The 18,283-nt window shown below is 51.9% G+C and overlaps 1 protein-coding gene across 1 annotated transcript; it reads right to left on the bottom strand.

The window, feature by feature from the left end:
- Positions 1–4,718: 4,718 nt before the first annotated feature.
- On the bottom strand, positions 4,719–17,989 carry GJB3 (gap junction protein beta 3). Its single transcript, XM_006125966.4, has 2 exons — positions 17,804–17,989; positions 4,719–6,221 (listed from the first exon to the last, which is right to left on the bottom strand). Exon 2 carries the CDS (start codon positions 6,194–6,196, stop codon positions 5,387–5,389), a length of 810 nt encoding a protein of 269 aa, XP_006126028.2. The 5' UTR covers positions 6,197–6,221; positions 17,804–17,989; the 3' UTR covers positions 4,719–5,386.
- Positions 17,990–18,283: the final 294 nt, after the last annotated feature.

Raw genomic sequence — 18,283 nt, 5'->3', positions numbered from 1 at the left:
ACAGGGGAGCAACGTACCTGAAATAAGAGACAGTGGTCCCCTGTTGAAATCAGCACGCAGTCTCAGTGGGGGCCAGTGCTGCAGTGTAAGCATCCCTCAGAGAAAACAGGCATGTACGTATAAACAAATGTAACGTTTATTTGGCCATTCAATCACTGGTTAATTAGGCAAATAAAATGATCATTTGGCCCCCCAAGGATAGAACACGCATCCCCCAGCCCAAGGTATGAAGCAGTCCAGCTGTACAATGAAAAATACCAATCTCGCTGCTGTGAAGCGTTTTTCAGGGTGCCCCAGCCAATAGCAGTGGGGGGGGGGGGGGACATTCACCAAAAGAAAACGAAAGAACTTGGCTTGGTTTGACACATCAAATCCGATGGGACGGCTCCTCCGCTGGTGGAAACGGGCTATGCCAGGCCCTGTCTACAACCTCCCCCGCCAGCCAACCCCAGCTGAGGGCCAGGGCTGTTACACGGCACGGCTCCAACCTTTGCTGGCTGCCAAGTAGCTGGGCTGCCGTGCAGCACAGCGCCAGCCTGCCCCGACCTCTGGACTGCCATATGACACGGCCCCAAGCCCTCCAGGGCAGCTGGGGAGTGTAGACAGTTTTGGGAAAGCAATGCCTTCCCTTGCCTACACTACCTACCATCCTTGCTCACATCCATAGGGTGTAGCCATCGAACTGCCACTCAGCTCTGGCGCTATAGCAAGAGAGGCGTTTTTCCCGGACGCGTCGTTAATCCATCCTTGGAGGCTTTGTCCACACGGCCAGCTGAGTGACACCACGTTTGTTATTCACGGGGGCTTACCCCCCCCCGCTACTCGACGAAAAACATTTTGCCATGGCAAGCAGCAGCGTAAACGGCTCGTTGTTGGCAGGAGCACTCTCCTGTCCTTCATGCAAACCCTGCTCATGGAACGGGGTGCAGACACACGGGGTTTGAACTGCCTGACTTCGAACGACAGGGCCGTGGCACTAAAAGCCCTTGCAGCGCAGACACAGCCTGAGCACTGGCGGAGGTAAGCATCCTTCCATCGACTCAGCCACGTCCACACCAGGGGTTAGGCCGTGTGTTCGGAGCCCTGAGAAACACAGCTAGAGTGATTGGCATGTTGGCCAGAGGCTAGACACGAGCCATGCTGATGCTGACCACCCTCCCAGTGCCGACGCAGCTGTGGGCGTCTGTTGGCAGAGCTACTGTTCAGGGAGGTGGGGATCTTCTCCGGGCAGAAAAAGCTCTTCCCGTTGGAGTAAGCTGTATCTCCTCTCGAGGGCAATGCGGCCATTGCTGGACAGGCTCGGTAGTCTAGAAACACCCCGCGACGGGCTACATGGAGTTCATTTTCAGGTGGGCCAATGGGGCAGTCATTAATATCAGGGGCTCGATTAGTCGTTATCCTCCTGCGGGCTGCTGCACGGGGGGTGCAAAGTGCAGATCAGAGGAGCAGCCCGGCTTGCACAGGGGTAATCAGCTGACCCAAAAGGCTGCATGCTCATGCAGTCATTCCCGTGGGTATAAAATCCCGGGCAACAGGGGTTTGGGTGATATGCAGGGCAGCATTAGCATGGGTGAGAGGCATCGCTGGTTGTAAACGCTAACACGGGAGGCCTGCTTCTCATTTACCTGCAGGCCATTTCTTTGGCTCCGGGTGTATAAAGGGACCAGGCAGTTGGAGTGGTTGGTGTGTGTCAGGCTGCTCAGCAAAAGAGAAATAAATCTGAGCACTTCGAAGCAGACAGCATCTCGGGAGCTCTTTCAGGCCAGGTCTATGCTGGGGGAGAAATGTCATGCATAGCTAGAGTTGACCAAATCGAATTTCTGCAGCAGCCCCACTGTGGGAGGTTGATGGGAGAAAGTTTCTCGTCAACTTCCCTTATTCCTCCTGACCCTGAGGAGTATTGGGGTCAATGAGGGCGCCATCAGCAGTTGGTTTAGCTGGTCCTTATTAGACCAGCTAAATCAAACCCTTGAAAAATCGATTTCTGGAGCGACAATCTCTGGATAAGTATAGACAAGACCTTAGTCTTCTCACTGCAGAGAAATGTCTTCCTGGATTTCTAAAGGAGACGTGTGGCCACAAGGGCACAATAGTACGAGCAAACACACCGACTGCCTTCCATGCAGATCCTTCCAGGACAACATTGGTCCATACATTGGTCCATATTTACTGATATTGACCAATCAGTAAATATCAGCCTGGCAAGCGATAGAACTGAAGTTCCCAACAGAAACCAATGTTTGCTGGCCTGCATTTGTGCCAGCAGAATCTAAGACACCTGTTACATTCCCTAAATAAAGTTATTTTTTTGGGAGGTCAAAATGATTTTTTCTTTCAAAACTTAAGTGAAATTATGTAAAAATAATGTCAGGTAAAAATATATATCTACACAAAAAAAGGTCAATATCAAAACAGAAAGTCTGGAAAAGATCATTAGGAAACCTCTCATTCAACCAGATCTGAAATTCTTTCTGGAGCCTCGGTTCATGAACATTTGCATGATTTGGACACTTTGTCCTGATTTGGGATGGGAACTTTTTTTTTTTAAATCTCAAAATTTCTTGTGGGAAGGGAGAACCTTTTCCACCCAAGACTACCACTTGTTAACAAACGCAAACAAGTGCATAATTCTAGAGCAGTGGTCCCCAATGTGGTGCCCGCAGGCGCCATGGTACCAGACGGGGCATTTATGTGCGCCTGCCGAAACGTCTGGGCTGGCCCCGCCCCCGGCGCGCGGCACATGCATGGTGCTGGCCCTGGGCACGTGGCGCATGGCAGCCGATACCCCGGGCGCACGGTACATGCGTGGTGCCGGCCCCGGGTGCAGGGTGCGTGAGTGGTCCCTACTTCCGGCGTGCGGCACATGTGCGGTGCCAGCCCTGGGCGCATGGGCAGCCCTGCCCCCAGGCGCACGGCGCGTGAGAGGCCCCATCCCCGGAAGCGTAGTACGTGAGTGGCCCCACCCCCGGGCGCCCGGCAGCCACGAAAGATTGGGGACCACTTCTAGAGTTTGCTCGGTCAAGGTCTGGATATTTTCACCACCCTGGAGGTGCACCTGCTCAAAACACTCGGTTAGTCAGAGACATCTTGACAAAATTATTTAAAATAAATCCAAAGAACAAAGAACCTCCTGCAAATATACGCACACTCAGATCCTCACCTCTTATGTCCTGTCCTAGTCAGCTATGCAACCTCAGTTACGTGGCAGCATGGTCTGTATTTTCAGTCATGGTCTACAATAAATTCACTTGGATAGAGATCTCTCTGGTGTAGTTTGATTGACACCTCCATTGAATTTTCCTGGTGTTACCCCACGGATGAATTTTTCACATTTCAATTTGAATTTTACTCCCTGACGCCATTTTCAACCAGGAACGAGAGGACTCAGTAGGTCTGAGCCAGCAGCGACTTGAGAACACAGGTTTACCGATTTAGGACAAAGCATGAACGTTAGAACAGAAAACAACTTAAGCCAAAGGTACAAGGCCAGAGCCTCAGCTGATAGGAACCGACCTAGCTCCATTTATGTCATCAGAAGGTCTGGCCCAGAACGGGTCCCAAACCTACAAATTCACCGGGCTCTCTGGCTGCTCCTTGAAACGCTGCCACGGTTACACTCGCCATCCAGTTCCGAGAGGAGAAGCTGCCGTGGAGACACTGTTATAGCTACTGTGTCTGCTGCTCTCTCTAGTGAGTGCCTTAACTCAGGGCCTTTTGCTCTCCGATGTTTTACTGACTAAACTCTCCCAGGAAAGTTTCATGCACTCACTAGGCCCCCAATGTACAATAAGGGGGCTTCTTTGCTGCCTGGTCTGAGACCTTTTGGAGAGAGGTTGACGTTTCTGAGGAAGATGCAAACTAGAGATGTTAACGGGTAAGTGGTTATCCAGGGCATATCTAAACTACATGGCTCCGTCGACGGAGCCATGTAGATTTGTTTGTTCGGCAAAGGGAAATGAAGCTGCGATTTAAATAATCGCGGCTTCATTTAAATTTAAATGGCTGCCGCGCTGAGCCGACAAACAGCTGATCAGCTGTTTGTCGGCTCAGCGCGCTAGTATGGACACTCCTGCACCGACACGAAAACCCTTTATCGACCTCCCCGGTAAACCTCATCCTACGAGGCATAATGGGGAGGTCGATAAAGGGCTTTCATGTCGGTGCGGGAGCGTCCAGACTAGCATGCTGAGCCCACAAACAGCTGATCAGCTGTTTGTCGGCTCAGCGCAGCAGCCATTTAAATTTAAATGAAGCCGCGATTATTTAAATCGCGGCTTCATTTCCCTTTGCCGATCAGCCTAAGCTACATGGCTCCGTCAATGGAGCCACGTAGTTTAGACACCCCCCAGTGAGCATCACTCTCAATGGGAATGCTAACTGGGCACTGGTTAACTGGTATCTGGGCAGCAGCCCGCCCCCTCCCCCACGTGCAGACCACTGCGGGCAGAGGGCTGCTCCAGTCTTGCTGGCAAACAACTGGGCTGGAGCAGTCCCTTCCTGCTGTGGTGGTGAGGGGCCAGGGGATGGGCTGCGCCAGCCTCCCTGCCCCCATTTAATCCGTTAACATTTAACTCGTTACCTAACGAAATGGGATTTGACTCCCCTACCGCAATACACGGACTCTCCCAAGAGTCACACCCACAGGCCCACTCGGAGCCTATGGCTTTGTTCCCACAGAACTGCTAGACTCCGTGGACTTCCTTCTATGGTAAGGTCACGGTTCAGGGGCGAGGCAGGGATCTGATCCCTGTTTCAGTCTCCGAGTGAAGCCCCTTCCTTCAACGACCTGGTGAATTAACCCTCCGCAGAGGTACTGGGCCCAAGCCCCCCCTACTCAATGTATTGGAGTCCAGGAAGGGAGCTGGGCTTTGGGGTGTGCCAGTATCAGTGGGGGGAAGAGAACAGCAGGCAAATATTGTCCTTGGCAACTTTACATTAGTCATTTCTCCTCAGGCTTAAAAGCCAGCCCTCGCCTCCCTTCCCTAGGGCCTGTCCGAGCATGTACGAGGGAAGCGCCAACCTACAGGATCACACAGAGCGGCTTGATGGCCTGCAAATAATGAAAAGCGCACCCTCCTCGGCCGGGCAAACCACCCAACCTGTGCCCTGCATGTAAACTCACAGCCAGGGCCTCGTCCTTTCTGCCTGGCCCCAACAAAATGGCGGCCACAGCCCATAGTCTCATAAACATCCCCACATGTCGGCCACACAGAACAGGAAGAGCCCCCTCCTCTGTTGGAGATGGGCCTCCTCGCCCTGGATTTTCCAGAGCCATCGAGTTCCCATTGAAATACTCCGGTAATACTTGTGGCATAGCAGGCAGCCATCTTGGAAGCCAACTGTCTCTGGCCAATGTGAGGGCTCTTCCCGCCCCCGCTATGCCCTTTCAGATCAAAGTCAAGTTGGGGGCAGAGGCCCGGAGAGCCTCCAATGTCTTGTTCTTGGCTTTGGCCTCTTGCTGCTCCAGCTTGATGTGGCACCGGCAGGTGGAAGCCTTGCTGTAGCTGATTGCGTGCTTGGTGGCGTTTTTCTTCCACTTTTGCAGGCTCCGGGCGGCCTGCTTGAAGAGGAGGTAGAAGATCTCGCAGACGGTGAGGACGATGCAGATGGCGGAGGCCCCCACCATGAAGTAGGTGAAAACCTTTTTCTCGGTGGGCCGGGCAATGTAGCAGTCCACGATGTTGGGGCAGGGGTCCAGGTTGGCACACTTGACCAGGCGTGGCAGGTCAAAGCTGTCCCACATCTTGTGGAGGAGATAGAGGAAGGTGATCTCGATGGTCAGCTTGAAGAAGAGGCTCAGCAGGTAGGTCCACCACAGCCCGCCGTGTTTCTTGCCCGTGTTGCTATAGAGCTTGGGGCAATTCTCGCCGTTCTTCTCCCGGTTCTTCCGCTCCCGTTCGTCCCGGTAGGCCACGTGCATGATCACCAGCAGGGAAGGGCAGGTGACGAAGATGAGCTGCAGGGCCCAGAGGCGGATGTGAGAGACGGGGAAGTAGTGGTCATAGCAAACGTTGGTGCAGCCGGGCTGCTTGGTGTTGCAGTCAAAGTCCTTCTGCTCATCCCCCCACACGCGCTCCGCTGCCACCACGTAGACCAGCACCCGGAAGACGAAGACCACGGAGAGCCAGATGCGCCCAAAGGCCGTGGAGTACTTGTTCACCCCGCTCAGCAGGCCCTGTAACGTCTTCCAGTCCATGGCGTCGGGGGAGAGCCAGACTCACCTGAGTCAGAGAAAGGCAAGAGAAATAGCAGGTGAAGGGAACGCAACAGGAAGCCTGAGATGGCCAACTCCAGTTTTGCTCAGTAATTTTCTTTGTTTTGAAAGAACTCACCTTTCGCCACCTTTCGCCTCATGCCAGGGTGCCCTGTCCTTGGAGCAAACACACTGGTGGGGGAGGGGGGGGATGCTTTTTAAGAAAGGATCTGTAACTTCAATCCTTTCGAGCGAGAAAGTGCCCAGCAAGAGGGCAAAGACTATGGAGAGCTGAGCTGTGGCTGGGGGAAATTCGTCACTCTGCAGATGGACTCCTCCCTCCCCCAAGTTTCGTAGCTCAGGCTCCAGCCCCTGTTCCCCACAACAACTGACCCAGACTCTGAGACCTGCTGTCATGGGATTGGCGGGATTCTTTTTTTGTGCAATGTAGACATATCCCAAAGTCCTTGGGGCAGAACACGGGCCGGGAGCGGGATTTAGCAGGCCGAGTCATTGTGATAGCCTCTGAGCAGAGCCATCCCTACTCGTATGCAGAATACGCAGCTGCGTGGGGCACCTGAAAATCTGGGGCACCGCTGGCTCTGAACGTCCACCCACCACCTCTTCCTATCCGTGGGCTGTGGCTTTGCCACTGTTCAGTTAACTAGATCCCCTCTGGAGGAAGCAAAGCCGGCCACAGCTATGAGCAGAACCTGTGAAAGAACCGTGCGGGTGGTAACGAAGCCATTTCACAGGCATTTACCAGCCCCAGGTCTGTCCTGCCACTTCCTGAGTTTACTGTGTTCGTCGCCAGGACCCCAGCTTAAAATTTGCTTTAAAAGTATTTCATGTGTGTCACTAAGGATTATAAAATTACATCCCTAAAAGAAATCCCCTTCCCCCCCATTTGCCATGGGGCAGAGGGTCACCAGTTTAATAGTGCTGTGTCGGGCCCCATACATCCTAAGGGCGGCCCTGTTTCTGAGCAGGGGTGAATTGCACCTGCTGTGAGTGTAGTTTGTCCCAGAGCTCTAGTGACCGAGAACCAGGGGCCAGGAGCTCACCCAGAATGGCCCTTGTGTGCCTGCCCCACCCCAGAACTGCTTCCAGCAGGGCTCTTTGGGGACGCTGGGAATCTGTCCACATGCTCCATCCAGGGAGCTGGAATAAGGATGCGGCATTGCCGAGGGCCGTTGGTAGAACCCTGTGCGGACACCCAATCGGCATCCGCCTCCGCAAAAACGATCCGTGGAGATCCCCATTCTCCCCCGGGAATGCAGATGCCTGTGGCTCTAGAGTGGATTTCCGCACATTTGTAGGGTTCTAGATACAAAATCTGTGTCTGCATCCGTACCCACAAAAATGAAGCACGGATCCCTGCACCCACATCCGCAGGCGTGGCTCCCCACGGGAATAAAGCAGATGTCCGCCGATTTGCAGGGCTCTCCCCCCTGGCTCAAACACAGAGGAAGGGCCTTGTACCCACTCCTATTGGCTCACAGGTTTTACTAGGCCGGAGGAAAACAGAGCACAGATCTGGCACCCCGCATATCTCTTCCTTCTCCTTTCCTTCGTCCCATTCAGAGCCAGGTCCCTAGTGACTAAGGCTGGGGTTTCCAAAGGGATTTAGGCCTCCAATTCTTATTGGAAGTCAACAGGATTGGGGCATCTAATTCCTTAGGCCGTTTTGCACATCTCAGCCACTGAAGACAGCCTAGCGACGAGAGTAACAAGAGCCACGTGAGAGCAAAGGGGAGCTGTCCCGCTGAATCCAGGCTCAATCTAGGTCATCTGGTGGCATTCATTGGTGGGGTGCTGAAAGTTCTCGTGTAGCCCACTGAGTCACCACTGATTTGGGAAGTGACTCATCTGTTTTGCTCCTCGCATGGACCAAGGGTTGTTAGTCAAAGAGGCTGACTGGGCAAGGCACCTCCCCGCAACCCAAAACCCTGGACAATTAGACGCCTGAGTCCGCGTTCGTTAACACCGGTGTACATCTTTGCTGCAGTCGGCTGGGAAAAGCAGGGGGAGGATCAGGCCCTGAGACGCAGACGCAGGGCAGAACTCCTAGGTTGTGTCTAAACTACATGGCTCCATCGATGGAGCCATGTAGATGAGGGTTGCAGGCAAAGGGAAATGAAGCTGCGATTTAAATAATTGCGGCTTCATTTAAATTGACATGGTTGCTGCGCTGAGCTGACATGAAAGCCCTTTATCGACCTCCCCGTTATGCCTCGTAGAATGAGGTTTACCGGGGAGGTCGATAAAGGGCTTTCATGTCGGCAGGGGAGCGTCTAGACTAGCGTGCTGAGCTGACAAACAGCTGATCAGCTGTTTGTCGGCTCAGCACAGCAGCCATGTAAATTTAAATGAAGCTGCGATTATTTAAATCGCGGCTTCATTTCCCTTTGCCAGACAAACAAATCTACATGGCTCCGTCGATGGAGCCATGTAGTTTAGACGTACTCCTAGGTTTGAATGCACTGAACGCTGTTGTGGATTTCAGCAAAAGAAATGCAAAGAGCCAAAGGTAGGCTTGGGGAAGGGGGGCGGCTTGAGGCATATTCCCCCTCCCCACCATATAAGTTGTGCAGGGTCAGCCTTCTTCTTATCCCAGTGAGAGAACAAAGCAGGCATCACAGGAAACTGATGGCCAGAAACCCAAAATATTTTGAAGGTTGGGTATGACACAGCTAATTTATCTACTAGGCCTTTTACTCTTATCAGTTAACAGTGGAAGGTGTCTTTGAGGGGGCAGGGCCCAGAACACCCCCTTCTGTTGCAGGCCCCACCTCACCTCTTCCCACACCTGCTCAGCCTCCACCCCTTCTCCCAAGCCCTGCCTCTTCCTGCCCCTGCTCTTCCCCCTTCCATCCCCATGGTGTCCCTTCCACAAAGCCCCCTTCCCTGGGCAATGTGATTTTACTGGGGGTGGGGGAGAGGCTGAAGCTGGTGTTGGGCCCTGTGACAGCGCGGTGAGGTTTTCCCATCTCCTGCACCCCTGTAATGGCACGGACAGACTCCACCAGCCAGTAGAATAGAGGGAGTTTATTGCTTCTCCGGGATACAGCACAGCACAGATGTAATCTGGTTCCAGGGCAGGCCTAGGATGCCTCAGCTCCCCTTGAGATGGGGGAGACTGGACCCCTAAATTCCAGCCCCTTTCCCTAGGCTGTCTCCTCCATGCTCCCAGACAGAAACTAACTCCCTCACTTCCAGCCCTGCCCCCAGCCAGGGCTCAACTCCCCTTCTTCCCATTGTTCTGCTCCCTGGGAGATACCTGTCTGACGAGTTTCGAAGCCCCCTTGCATAATGACTCATCCCTTGCCCTGCTGGGCCGTGCCACAGCCAGTGGAGGTCACTCATAACCCACTGCCCAGCATAGCCACCAGCAAGGTACCCCCCACTGTGTCACAGGTCCCTTCCCCACTCACCACGGCAGGAAGAGGCGAAACCCATCCCCCACCCACGCGGCTTCCTCGAGCCCAGCTCCTAGTCTCACCGCTTTTCTTCAGAAGGTTTGATGAAAGGAACAGAAAATGGCCAGTTCAAAATCTAAAGCAAAATGAACTGTTTTGATCGGAAATGGCACAGAATAGTTTCCTTTCCATTCATTTCGTCACCAAAAAGCGCGGCGCGAAACGAAAGATTTTCATTTTCTTGGGGGGTGGGGTTTTTTTGGACAGAAAAATCCCCTTTTTTGACTGTCCTGGTGCAAGTATCTCCTAGTAGTTGTGAGCATGATGGGATCTTTAACTGGTCGGATCCTTAACTGGCCCAAACATCCGCGGTGACTCAGAGCAAAAGTGCCATAGCTGGATGGCCAATGGAACTTCCTAGGTGAAGGAACTGGGTTGGTTTAGTTTGGAAAAGAGAAGACTGAGAGGGGACAGGAGAGCAGCTTTCAAGGACCTAAAAGGGTGTTACAAGGAGAAAAATTGTTCTTCTTGACCCCTCTGAGGCTAGAAGAAGAAGCAATAGGCTTAAATCGCAGCAAGGGAGGTTTAGGTTGGGCATAAGGAAAAGCTTCTTACTGTCAGGGTGATTAAACTAGAATAAATTGCCTAGGGGGGTTGTGGAATCTCCAGCACTGGGGATATTTAAGAACAGGTTGGATTGACATCGATCAGGGATGCTCTAGACGGTGCTTGGTCCTGCCATGAGGGCAGGGGACTGGACTTCATGACCTCTTGAGGGCCCTTCCAGTTCTAATGGTCTACGGTTCTATATTGTACTGAGCACCGACTTATCCCATTCCTGCCTCCTTGCTCCAAGCTACCCCAGGTAGCACTGGCTGAAGTCTAGAATGCGTAACCCTGCAGACGTATGCTCTTAATGCTCCAGTTGGCTTTGCTTGGAGAAAACAAGAGGGTTATTACAGCCGAGTGCCTGTGTGATTAGATGTTTGCTTAGGGCACTTCCTTTCCAGTGAGCAAAACAACATTTGTGCCCTGCTGTTAATCTGGGTTGGGAGACAAAACACATCATTAGCCAAGTTACAGTTGCAGATGAATCGCAGCGTGGGTTGCTGTCCGGCTGAACACTAACGTAATTGTCTGGCAAGGATCGCTCTTATGGGAATGGGCACAAGGAGCAAAGTGTCTTCTCCTTCCTCTGGTAGCTGCCCGATAGCTAATCGGGGGGGCTGATGCTCTGCAGTTCAGTCATTCCAAACACCTGGTATTGGCGACTCTTGGCAGACAGGACACTGGGCTAGATGGACCATTGGTCTGACCCAGTCTGGACGTTCATAGGATCAGACCAATGGTCCATCCAGCCCAGTATCCTGTCTGCCAAGAGTAGCCAATGCCCGGTGCCCCAGAGGGAGTGAACAGAGCCAGTCATCACCAGGTGATCCCTCCCTTGCTAAACCTAGGCTAGGGACACCATCCTTACCCATCCTGGCTCATACGTATTGATGGACCTAACTGCCATGAATTTATCTAGTTCTTCTTTGAACCCTGTTAAAGTCCTGGTCTTTACAACATCCTCTGGCAAGGAGTTCCACAGGTTGACTGTGCGCTGTGTGAAGAAATGACACAATGCCCCCTTCAGGCCTAAACCAGTGCTTTGTCCTGGGACTGAGTGGAAATTGCATCTGCTCCATATTACTAGCCAGCATTGACTATGGCTGTATTCCTGGGGATTGCTCTGTAGCTTCTCTTTTCCGCAAGAGGTTCAGCACCGTTGTCTCACCTAGGAGGACCTTTCCTTGTAATCTACAACCCTTCCCCTATAGTACTGCTAGTTATCAATGGTTCACAGTCATGCTGGAAGGACATAACAAAGGGGGGTTCCACAGGGGGCTGTTTTGGGACCGGTTCTGTTCACTATCTTCATTAACGATTTTGATGACGACATAGAGAGGACGCTTATTAAGTTTGCTGATGATACCAAGCTGGGAGGGGTTGCAAGTGCTTTGGAGGGTTGGGTCAGAATTCAAAATGATCTGGACAAACTGGAGAAATGGTCTGAGGTAAACAGGATGAAGTCCAATAAGGACAAAGGCAAAATGCTCCACTTAGGGAGGACCAATCCTTTCACACATACAAAATGGGATGTGATGGTCTAAGATGGGGAGTCCTGTGGCACCTTATAGACAGGACTGGCCTTACTGTGAGGTAAACTGAGGCAGCTGCCTCAGGTGCCAGACTGAGGGGGGAGGGGCACGCCACGAGGACCCAGAGAGTAGAAAATTGTGTCTCCTGCTGGTGCCTATGTAGGTAGCAGAGCAGAACCATGAGAGGAGTAGAACAGGAAGGAGGCAGAATTGAGACCTTTCAAAGTTTTGGCCCAAGTGAGGGGGCGTCATTTGAGCTCCCCGCCTCAGGTGCCAAAATGTTGTGGGCCGGCCCTGCTTCTAGACTAACCGATTTATTGGAGCATAAGCTTTCGTGGGCAAAGACCCACTTGGTCCGATGCATCTGTCGTTAGTCTACAAGGTGCCACGGGACTCCTCGTTGCTTTTGCAGATTGCCCATCACAGCGCTGCCACGGTTCAGCCGGCCCAGCCCGCACATTCTAGGCACGGAAGCGCACTGAGCAAAACTACCCCGTCCCGGGAGACCGTCTTGGTGACGAGAAACTTGTGGCCCACTGAGATGAAGGAGGCCTCTCATGCAGCCTCCTCGCTCGCCTAGGTTGCCCCTCACTGGCGTAGCATGAACTCCAGGAAACGGGGCTCTGTGCTCCCCTACCAACTTTGGAACAGCCTGCCCCTTGCAGTCCATGTCGGGTTTTCCCTGCATGCCGGCTGAGGATGCCTTATTAGCCAGTCCAGTTAGTTTCAGATGGCTGGCCAGCCCCAGAGCTACGTCCCTTCCTTTGAAATTGAATTTCCCTGTCATCTGGGCCACACCAAACAGGTAGGGCAGGTTACCTTGTAGCCTTAACCCTGCATGTCCTGCCTTCTGGGGACTCCAGCGAGAGGTTTCGGAACAGCAATTTTGCAGGTGGTTTAGTTCTCACTGAGACGGCAACTCAGGAGAGCTGGGTTCTATTCCTGGCTCTGCCATTGGCCTGCTGGGTGACTGGGGGCAAGTCGCTTCCCTGCTCTGTGCCTCAGTTTCTCCATCTGGTAAAATGGAGATAATGACATTGTCTGTGAAGCACTTTGAGATCTGTTGCTAATTTATTTTATAAAGAGCTGGGTGGTGATGTTTCATTCTCAGCTGCACTTGCTGGATAGAAATTCTCTGCATAAAATGCGTGCTGTCCCAATCTTCATGATGATTTCTTCCTAGTTTGTGATCATTTTTGCAATTTTGACTCGTGAGTTGGAGTCTGTTGTGCTTTGTATTTCTTCAAGACAAGCGCCAGCCGGATTTTGATGGCAGAGCCTTCTTTCTACTGATTGTGATGGAAGAGGTGGAAAGAAATACAGCTGCACTGTCAAAATCCCGTGTTGATGTTATGTAATGGGAAGATAGCAAAGTGACCTTTTCTGGTGTAAATGGGTGCATCTAGACTGGCAAGAATTTGTGCAAAAGCAACTGCTTTTGCGCAAAAACTTGCCAGCTGTCTACACTGGCCGCTTGAATTTGCGCAAGAGCACTGACTTTGTAATGTACAAAATCAGTGCTTCTTGTGCAAATACTTTCATGCTCCCCCTCAGGAAAAAAGAATTGTGCAAGAATACTTGTGCAACAGGGCCAGTGTAGACAGGGAAGAACTGTTTTGTGCAAAAAAGCCCCGATGGCTAAAATGGCGATCAGGGCTTTCTTGTGCAAAATCGTGTCTAGACTGGCCACGGATGATTTTGCGCAAAAGCATCCGTGCCAATCTAGACCGCTTTTGCGGAAATACTTTTAACGGAAAAACTTTTCCGTTAAAAGAATTTCCGCAAAATCATGCCAGTCTAGACACAGCCTATGTGTCTCCCTTGTGTGGCGAGTCAGTAAAAAAACCAATGCACCACTGGGGGATGTAAGTGGTGGATAGGCTTTTTACTGGCTCTCTCGACTGAGGCGAATTTCACCCTTTGAAAATACAGGTTGAACCTTTCTAGTCTGGCACTCTCTGGTCCGGCAACATCCAAGGTCCCGCACGATGTTAGTGAGCCAGATGTTCACTTATCAGGTGTGCGGCCAAGTTTCCCGTGGTCCTATAAAGTTTGTTTACAGCCATCAGTCCTGGCTCTCCGTGCTCTGTGCTGTGATTTAGTGCTAAGAGCCCAGCGTGCAGTGGGAGTGATGGTCATGCTGCTAGACACGATTGACCCCCTGTGGTTTGGCAACTTCTCTGCTTTGGCACAGATCAGGTCACACGGGTGCCAGATGAGAGAGGTTCAACCTGCAGCAGCTAGCAAATAATCACAAAGTAGGCCGTGCGCACAATAGAGCATGGACCTGAGAATGCTCGCCGCAGAACTTTTGCATTTCACTCTGAATTTCCCAGGAGGGGTTTGTGAAATTTGCCTTGCTTTGTTCAAATTGCAGGGCCCTCCTTGAGCCAACCTGCCTCCAGCTGTCCTGAAAAATGGAGCAATTTTGGAGCAGGCACCTCTCCACTTTGCAAATTTCACCTGGAGAACTATTTTTTAATACTGAAACCTGCAAAGGGGCCAATTCTCAAAGTCTTTCCCTGCAACACTGGCCTTTTTGCAAACACGTCCATGTTTCCCGGCTCTGGAATGGGCTGGACTAAAACTTCAAAAAACTACCATTGCCCGAGAGTCATGGGAAAATGCGCCATGTTTTTCAGATGCTGCTAACCCAAACAGAGATAACTCACAGCATCCATCCTTCACTGTCCCTCCTGGGGCAGCAGAAAGTTCAGTAACCAACAGTCCTGATTATCTTTAAAACGTCTGATGACTGGAGGTTTGCACTAATCAAGTGGAAAGAACATACCCATGGTGATGAAAGGCATCGAGTGTTCCCTGAACTGGACAAGCAGGTTCTGGACAACATGAAGCATATTTTATAGAAGACACAAAAGCCTTGATCAAACGATTCCCATTGACTTCAATGGGCTTTGGGTCAGAGCCAAAAAAATGAACAATGCATCTGAGCCACTGTAAAGGAAGCTGAGCATGAGAGTTGGCGGAATGGCAGAAGGGCTGATGCACAAATATCGGTACGGATTCATACTGGCTCCACGTTTGATTCTTCGAGCCAAATTATTTGGTATCTGAGAGACTCCATTTATTTGTGAAACTCTCCACAAATCCCAAATTCATGAGTTCTGGCAAGAATATTTATTGGCCTGGGAAAGTAAACTGGAAATTCGCTATTTATTTATGTTGGGAAGCACCTGGCTCCGTAGGGCTGGACACAGAACGATTCTTGTCTTTGAAAGGCCTCAGTCTTCCAGAGGTGGACTTGGGTCCTGCAGGTGCTAAGTCCCAGACTTAACGTCAAGCACCACACCAGCAAAGCCACTGAAATCAATGGGACTATGTAACGGCCTAAGCTGGTTTCCAATGAGGCAACGGGAAGGACACCATGTGACTTAGGAGACCAATCACACACCACGCATGACAAAGAGCAAAGAGTCAAAGAGAATGATTTGCCCATGGGCTCTAAACCCGGGTGGCCAATAAGTTCTGTAGCAGTAGCAGCTGGACTGGCTACTTCTATAGCCAACTAGCCACACTCAACTGGCCAAATAGCCACACGTAGCTAGCATGTTGGACACCACAGCTCTAAACAATTCATCCAAGCTCGTTAGTGCAGGCTCACCCCTTCCCTGGAGGCAGGGTGGGGGTAGGGGGGTCCTATCTCACAGTGAGAACTAGGGACCCGCCTGCATGAAGGCTGGGCCCTTAGGGTATGTCTAGACTACAGGCTTACGTCGACATAAGCTTTGTCGACATAGAGCGTCTAGACTACATCCAGTTCTGTCGACAAAGCAAGCCGCTTTGTCAACATAACAGTGTGGACGCAAAGGACAGTGTAGATGCAATAATGCCTTCTATCAACAGAACTCTGTTGACAAAAGGCGTTATTCCTCATAGAATGAGGTTTACATACATCGACAAAACTGCTGAGTTTTGTCGACGTTATGTCGACATAACTCAAAGGCAGTGTGGACACAGGTATAGTTTTGTCAACAAAAGTCCACTTTTGTCAACAAAACCCTGTAGTCTAGACACACCCTAAATGTGTAACTAATATGAGTAGCTTCCTAGGTAATGCCCCATCTGTGTCCCTAGCATGACAAAGCCCATTTCCCTGCATAGCGGCATGGTGTCTCGTGGTTTCACACCAAAGAAGAAAGGCACGTGGGTACAGCTGGCTTCTAAGGAACCGTCTCGACCAGCGACAGGCCAACATCCAAGGCTAAATAGAAACACTGCTACCCTGGGTATGTCTAAACTACATCCCTCTGTCGCCAGAGGGATGTAAATTAGACATACCAAAATTGCTAATGAAGCGGGGATTTAAATATCCCACGCTTCATTAGAATAAAAATGGCCGCCGCTTTTTGTGGATGCGACAATTTGCCGGCAAAAAGCGGCAGTCTAGATGGGGATCGGTCAACAAGGAAAGCCTTTTCCAACCGATCCTGTAAACCTTGTTGCATGAGGCATAAGGGATTGGTCGGAAAAGGCTTTCCTTGTCGACCGATCCCCGTCTAGACTGCCGCTTTTTGCCGGCAAATCGCTGCGTCGACAAAAAGCAGCGGCCATTTTTATTCTAATGAAGCTCGGGATATTTAAATCCCCGCTTCATTAGCAATTTCGGTATGTCTAATTTACATCCCTCTGGCACCAGAGGGATGTAGTCTAGACATACCCCCTGGGAGGTTCCCGTGGCTTCTGCCACAGAAGACAGAAAGGCCCCAGAACTATTTAAAGGTGCGCTGCTCCATTCCAACACACTGCACATGGGCACGGGACCTGCGCCATGTCCTGCCGGATTCCGAACATCTCAGGGGCATGACTGAAGCCCCATCCCCCAGGCCCGAGGTGGTCTCGCCGTAAGCACGTTGTGGGACAAGAGCAATTCCCTGGACCCCCATCACAGCGCTGTAATGCACCCATGGCCCTCGTCTGCCCCAATGGAGTGAGGCCTGAGGCTGAAGGCTCTTCTGCTTTCTATGGAAAACAAGGCCTCCCAGCCCTCGCGCCGGCACAGAAATGGCCCCGTGCAAGCAGCGGCTTCACAGCCGTTCTGGTTCTGGGTCACGTCCCGTGAATGGCTACAGGGGGACTGGAGTAGAGGACAGGCCCACGTGCAGAGTGAGCTGGGGCAGGCTGGGGGGCACAGCCTGGGGCGCTGGGGCATTATAGGAATGAGATGCAGGTCAGTACAGCGTGGCCCGGGCGTTTTGGTCTTCAGGAGAATCGTTATGAGGCAGGGATAGGCACCCTCAGTGCCTGAGCTTGGATAAAGACACAGCAGCCAGGAAGGGCAGGAACCCGCTCCTGAGGTTTCCTAGGCTTCCTCCGACACACAAAGCAATGGCCCCGGAAAGGCTCTGTGGGTTTGGATTAGGCCCTACGGGTGGTTTTCTTTCTCCAGCCTAGTGACACTTCTGAAAGACTCTCTCATGCCCCCTTCTTTCACTCGGCTGAGCGGACAGATCACCCCTTCACCCTGGAGATGGGGACCTTTCAGACAAGTGGCATCTGCCAGCGATCGGCGACGGGTTATTTATTTTTAATTTTTGTATAGTGCACACTCTATAAATCTTGCCTGAGGCAATGTGAAAAACCCCAGCCTATTTTTAACTTCTACTTCCCCCAAACTCAGGAATGCTCTCCCGTTCCCCAGAGCTAGAGCCCAGCAGCCTGGCTGATTAAAATGGCTTAAAGGAAAACGCGAAATACTTTTGGAGTTCCTTTGCCAGGGTGTATAGCTTGGAAAGGCTGGGGAAACGTGCCTACTTTGCCTTTGACATCTGGACGCTGCTTGCAACACTGCCCCGACGGTTACGGTTCACAGTGGGAATCGATTTTCTCGCCTTGGCAAGAATGTGCCCCTCTGCCGAGCGAAAATACTCCACCAAGGGCTCAGATTCCTTCCAGATAGAGCACTTCTACCGACCTACCCAGCCCAGAACCATTCCCTAGTGCTAGTCGTTGGTGCAGTGGGCCCAGTAGAGCACCCCACAAAGCGCCCCATGTTCCATACTCCAGCGAAACTGAATGGAAATTGCACTCACCTGCTCGACTCTGTCTCTTGCTACTTCCTGCTTAACGGGACAGCAGTCAGATCCCCCACAGCAGCCCTGTTTAAGGTCTATGCCATGAAACGGCCTCCCCTGCAGAAGGAAGACAGGGAGAGAACGGCAGCATGAGGTCTTTCCAGCTCCTCTTGCAGCAACTTCCCCGGTTTGCTGAAGGCGTGGCCCTGCAGGAGGTGCGTAAAGGGAAAAGAATCCTTCCCCAGCTGGCAAACCAGTAGAAGCAGCCAGGGGGAGCAAGGGTAAGACTTAACTCCCCCAGAGCGTCACCTGTAGCTGGAACGGCTGTGCAGCTGGGGAGCGGGGGAGCAAGCTACCCACCATGCAAGAGGCTGACGCAGACCCAGGGGCAGCACCCTGCTGATTCAGCGATGCCAATGGTTGCCACCTTCTCAGCCCTGGCTCACAGATCCCGCTGGGCACAGGCACCGATTGCTGTGCCTGGCCACACGCCATCCA

This window comes from Pelodiscus sinensis, chromosome 25 (assembly GCF_049634645.1).
Source record: "Pelodiscus sinensis isolate JC-2024 chromosome 25, ASM4963464v1, whole genome shotgun sequence".
NCBI classification, from domain to species: Eukaryota; Metazoa; Chordata; order Testudines; family Trionychidae; genus Pelodiscus; species Pelodiscus sinensis.
Note: the sequence above shows the minus strand (reverse complement) of the source record. Positions and strands in the feature narration are given on the sequence as shown.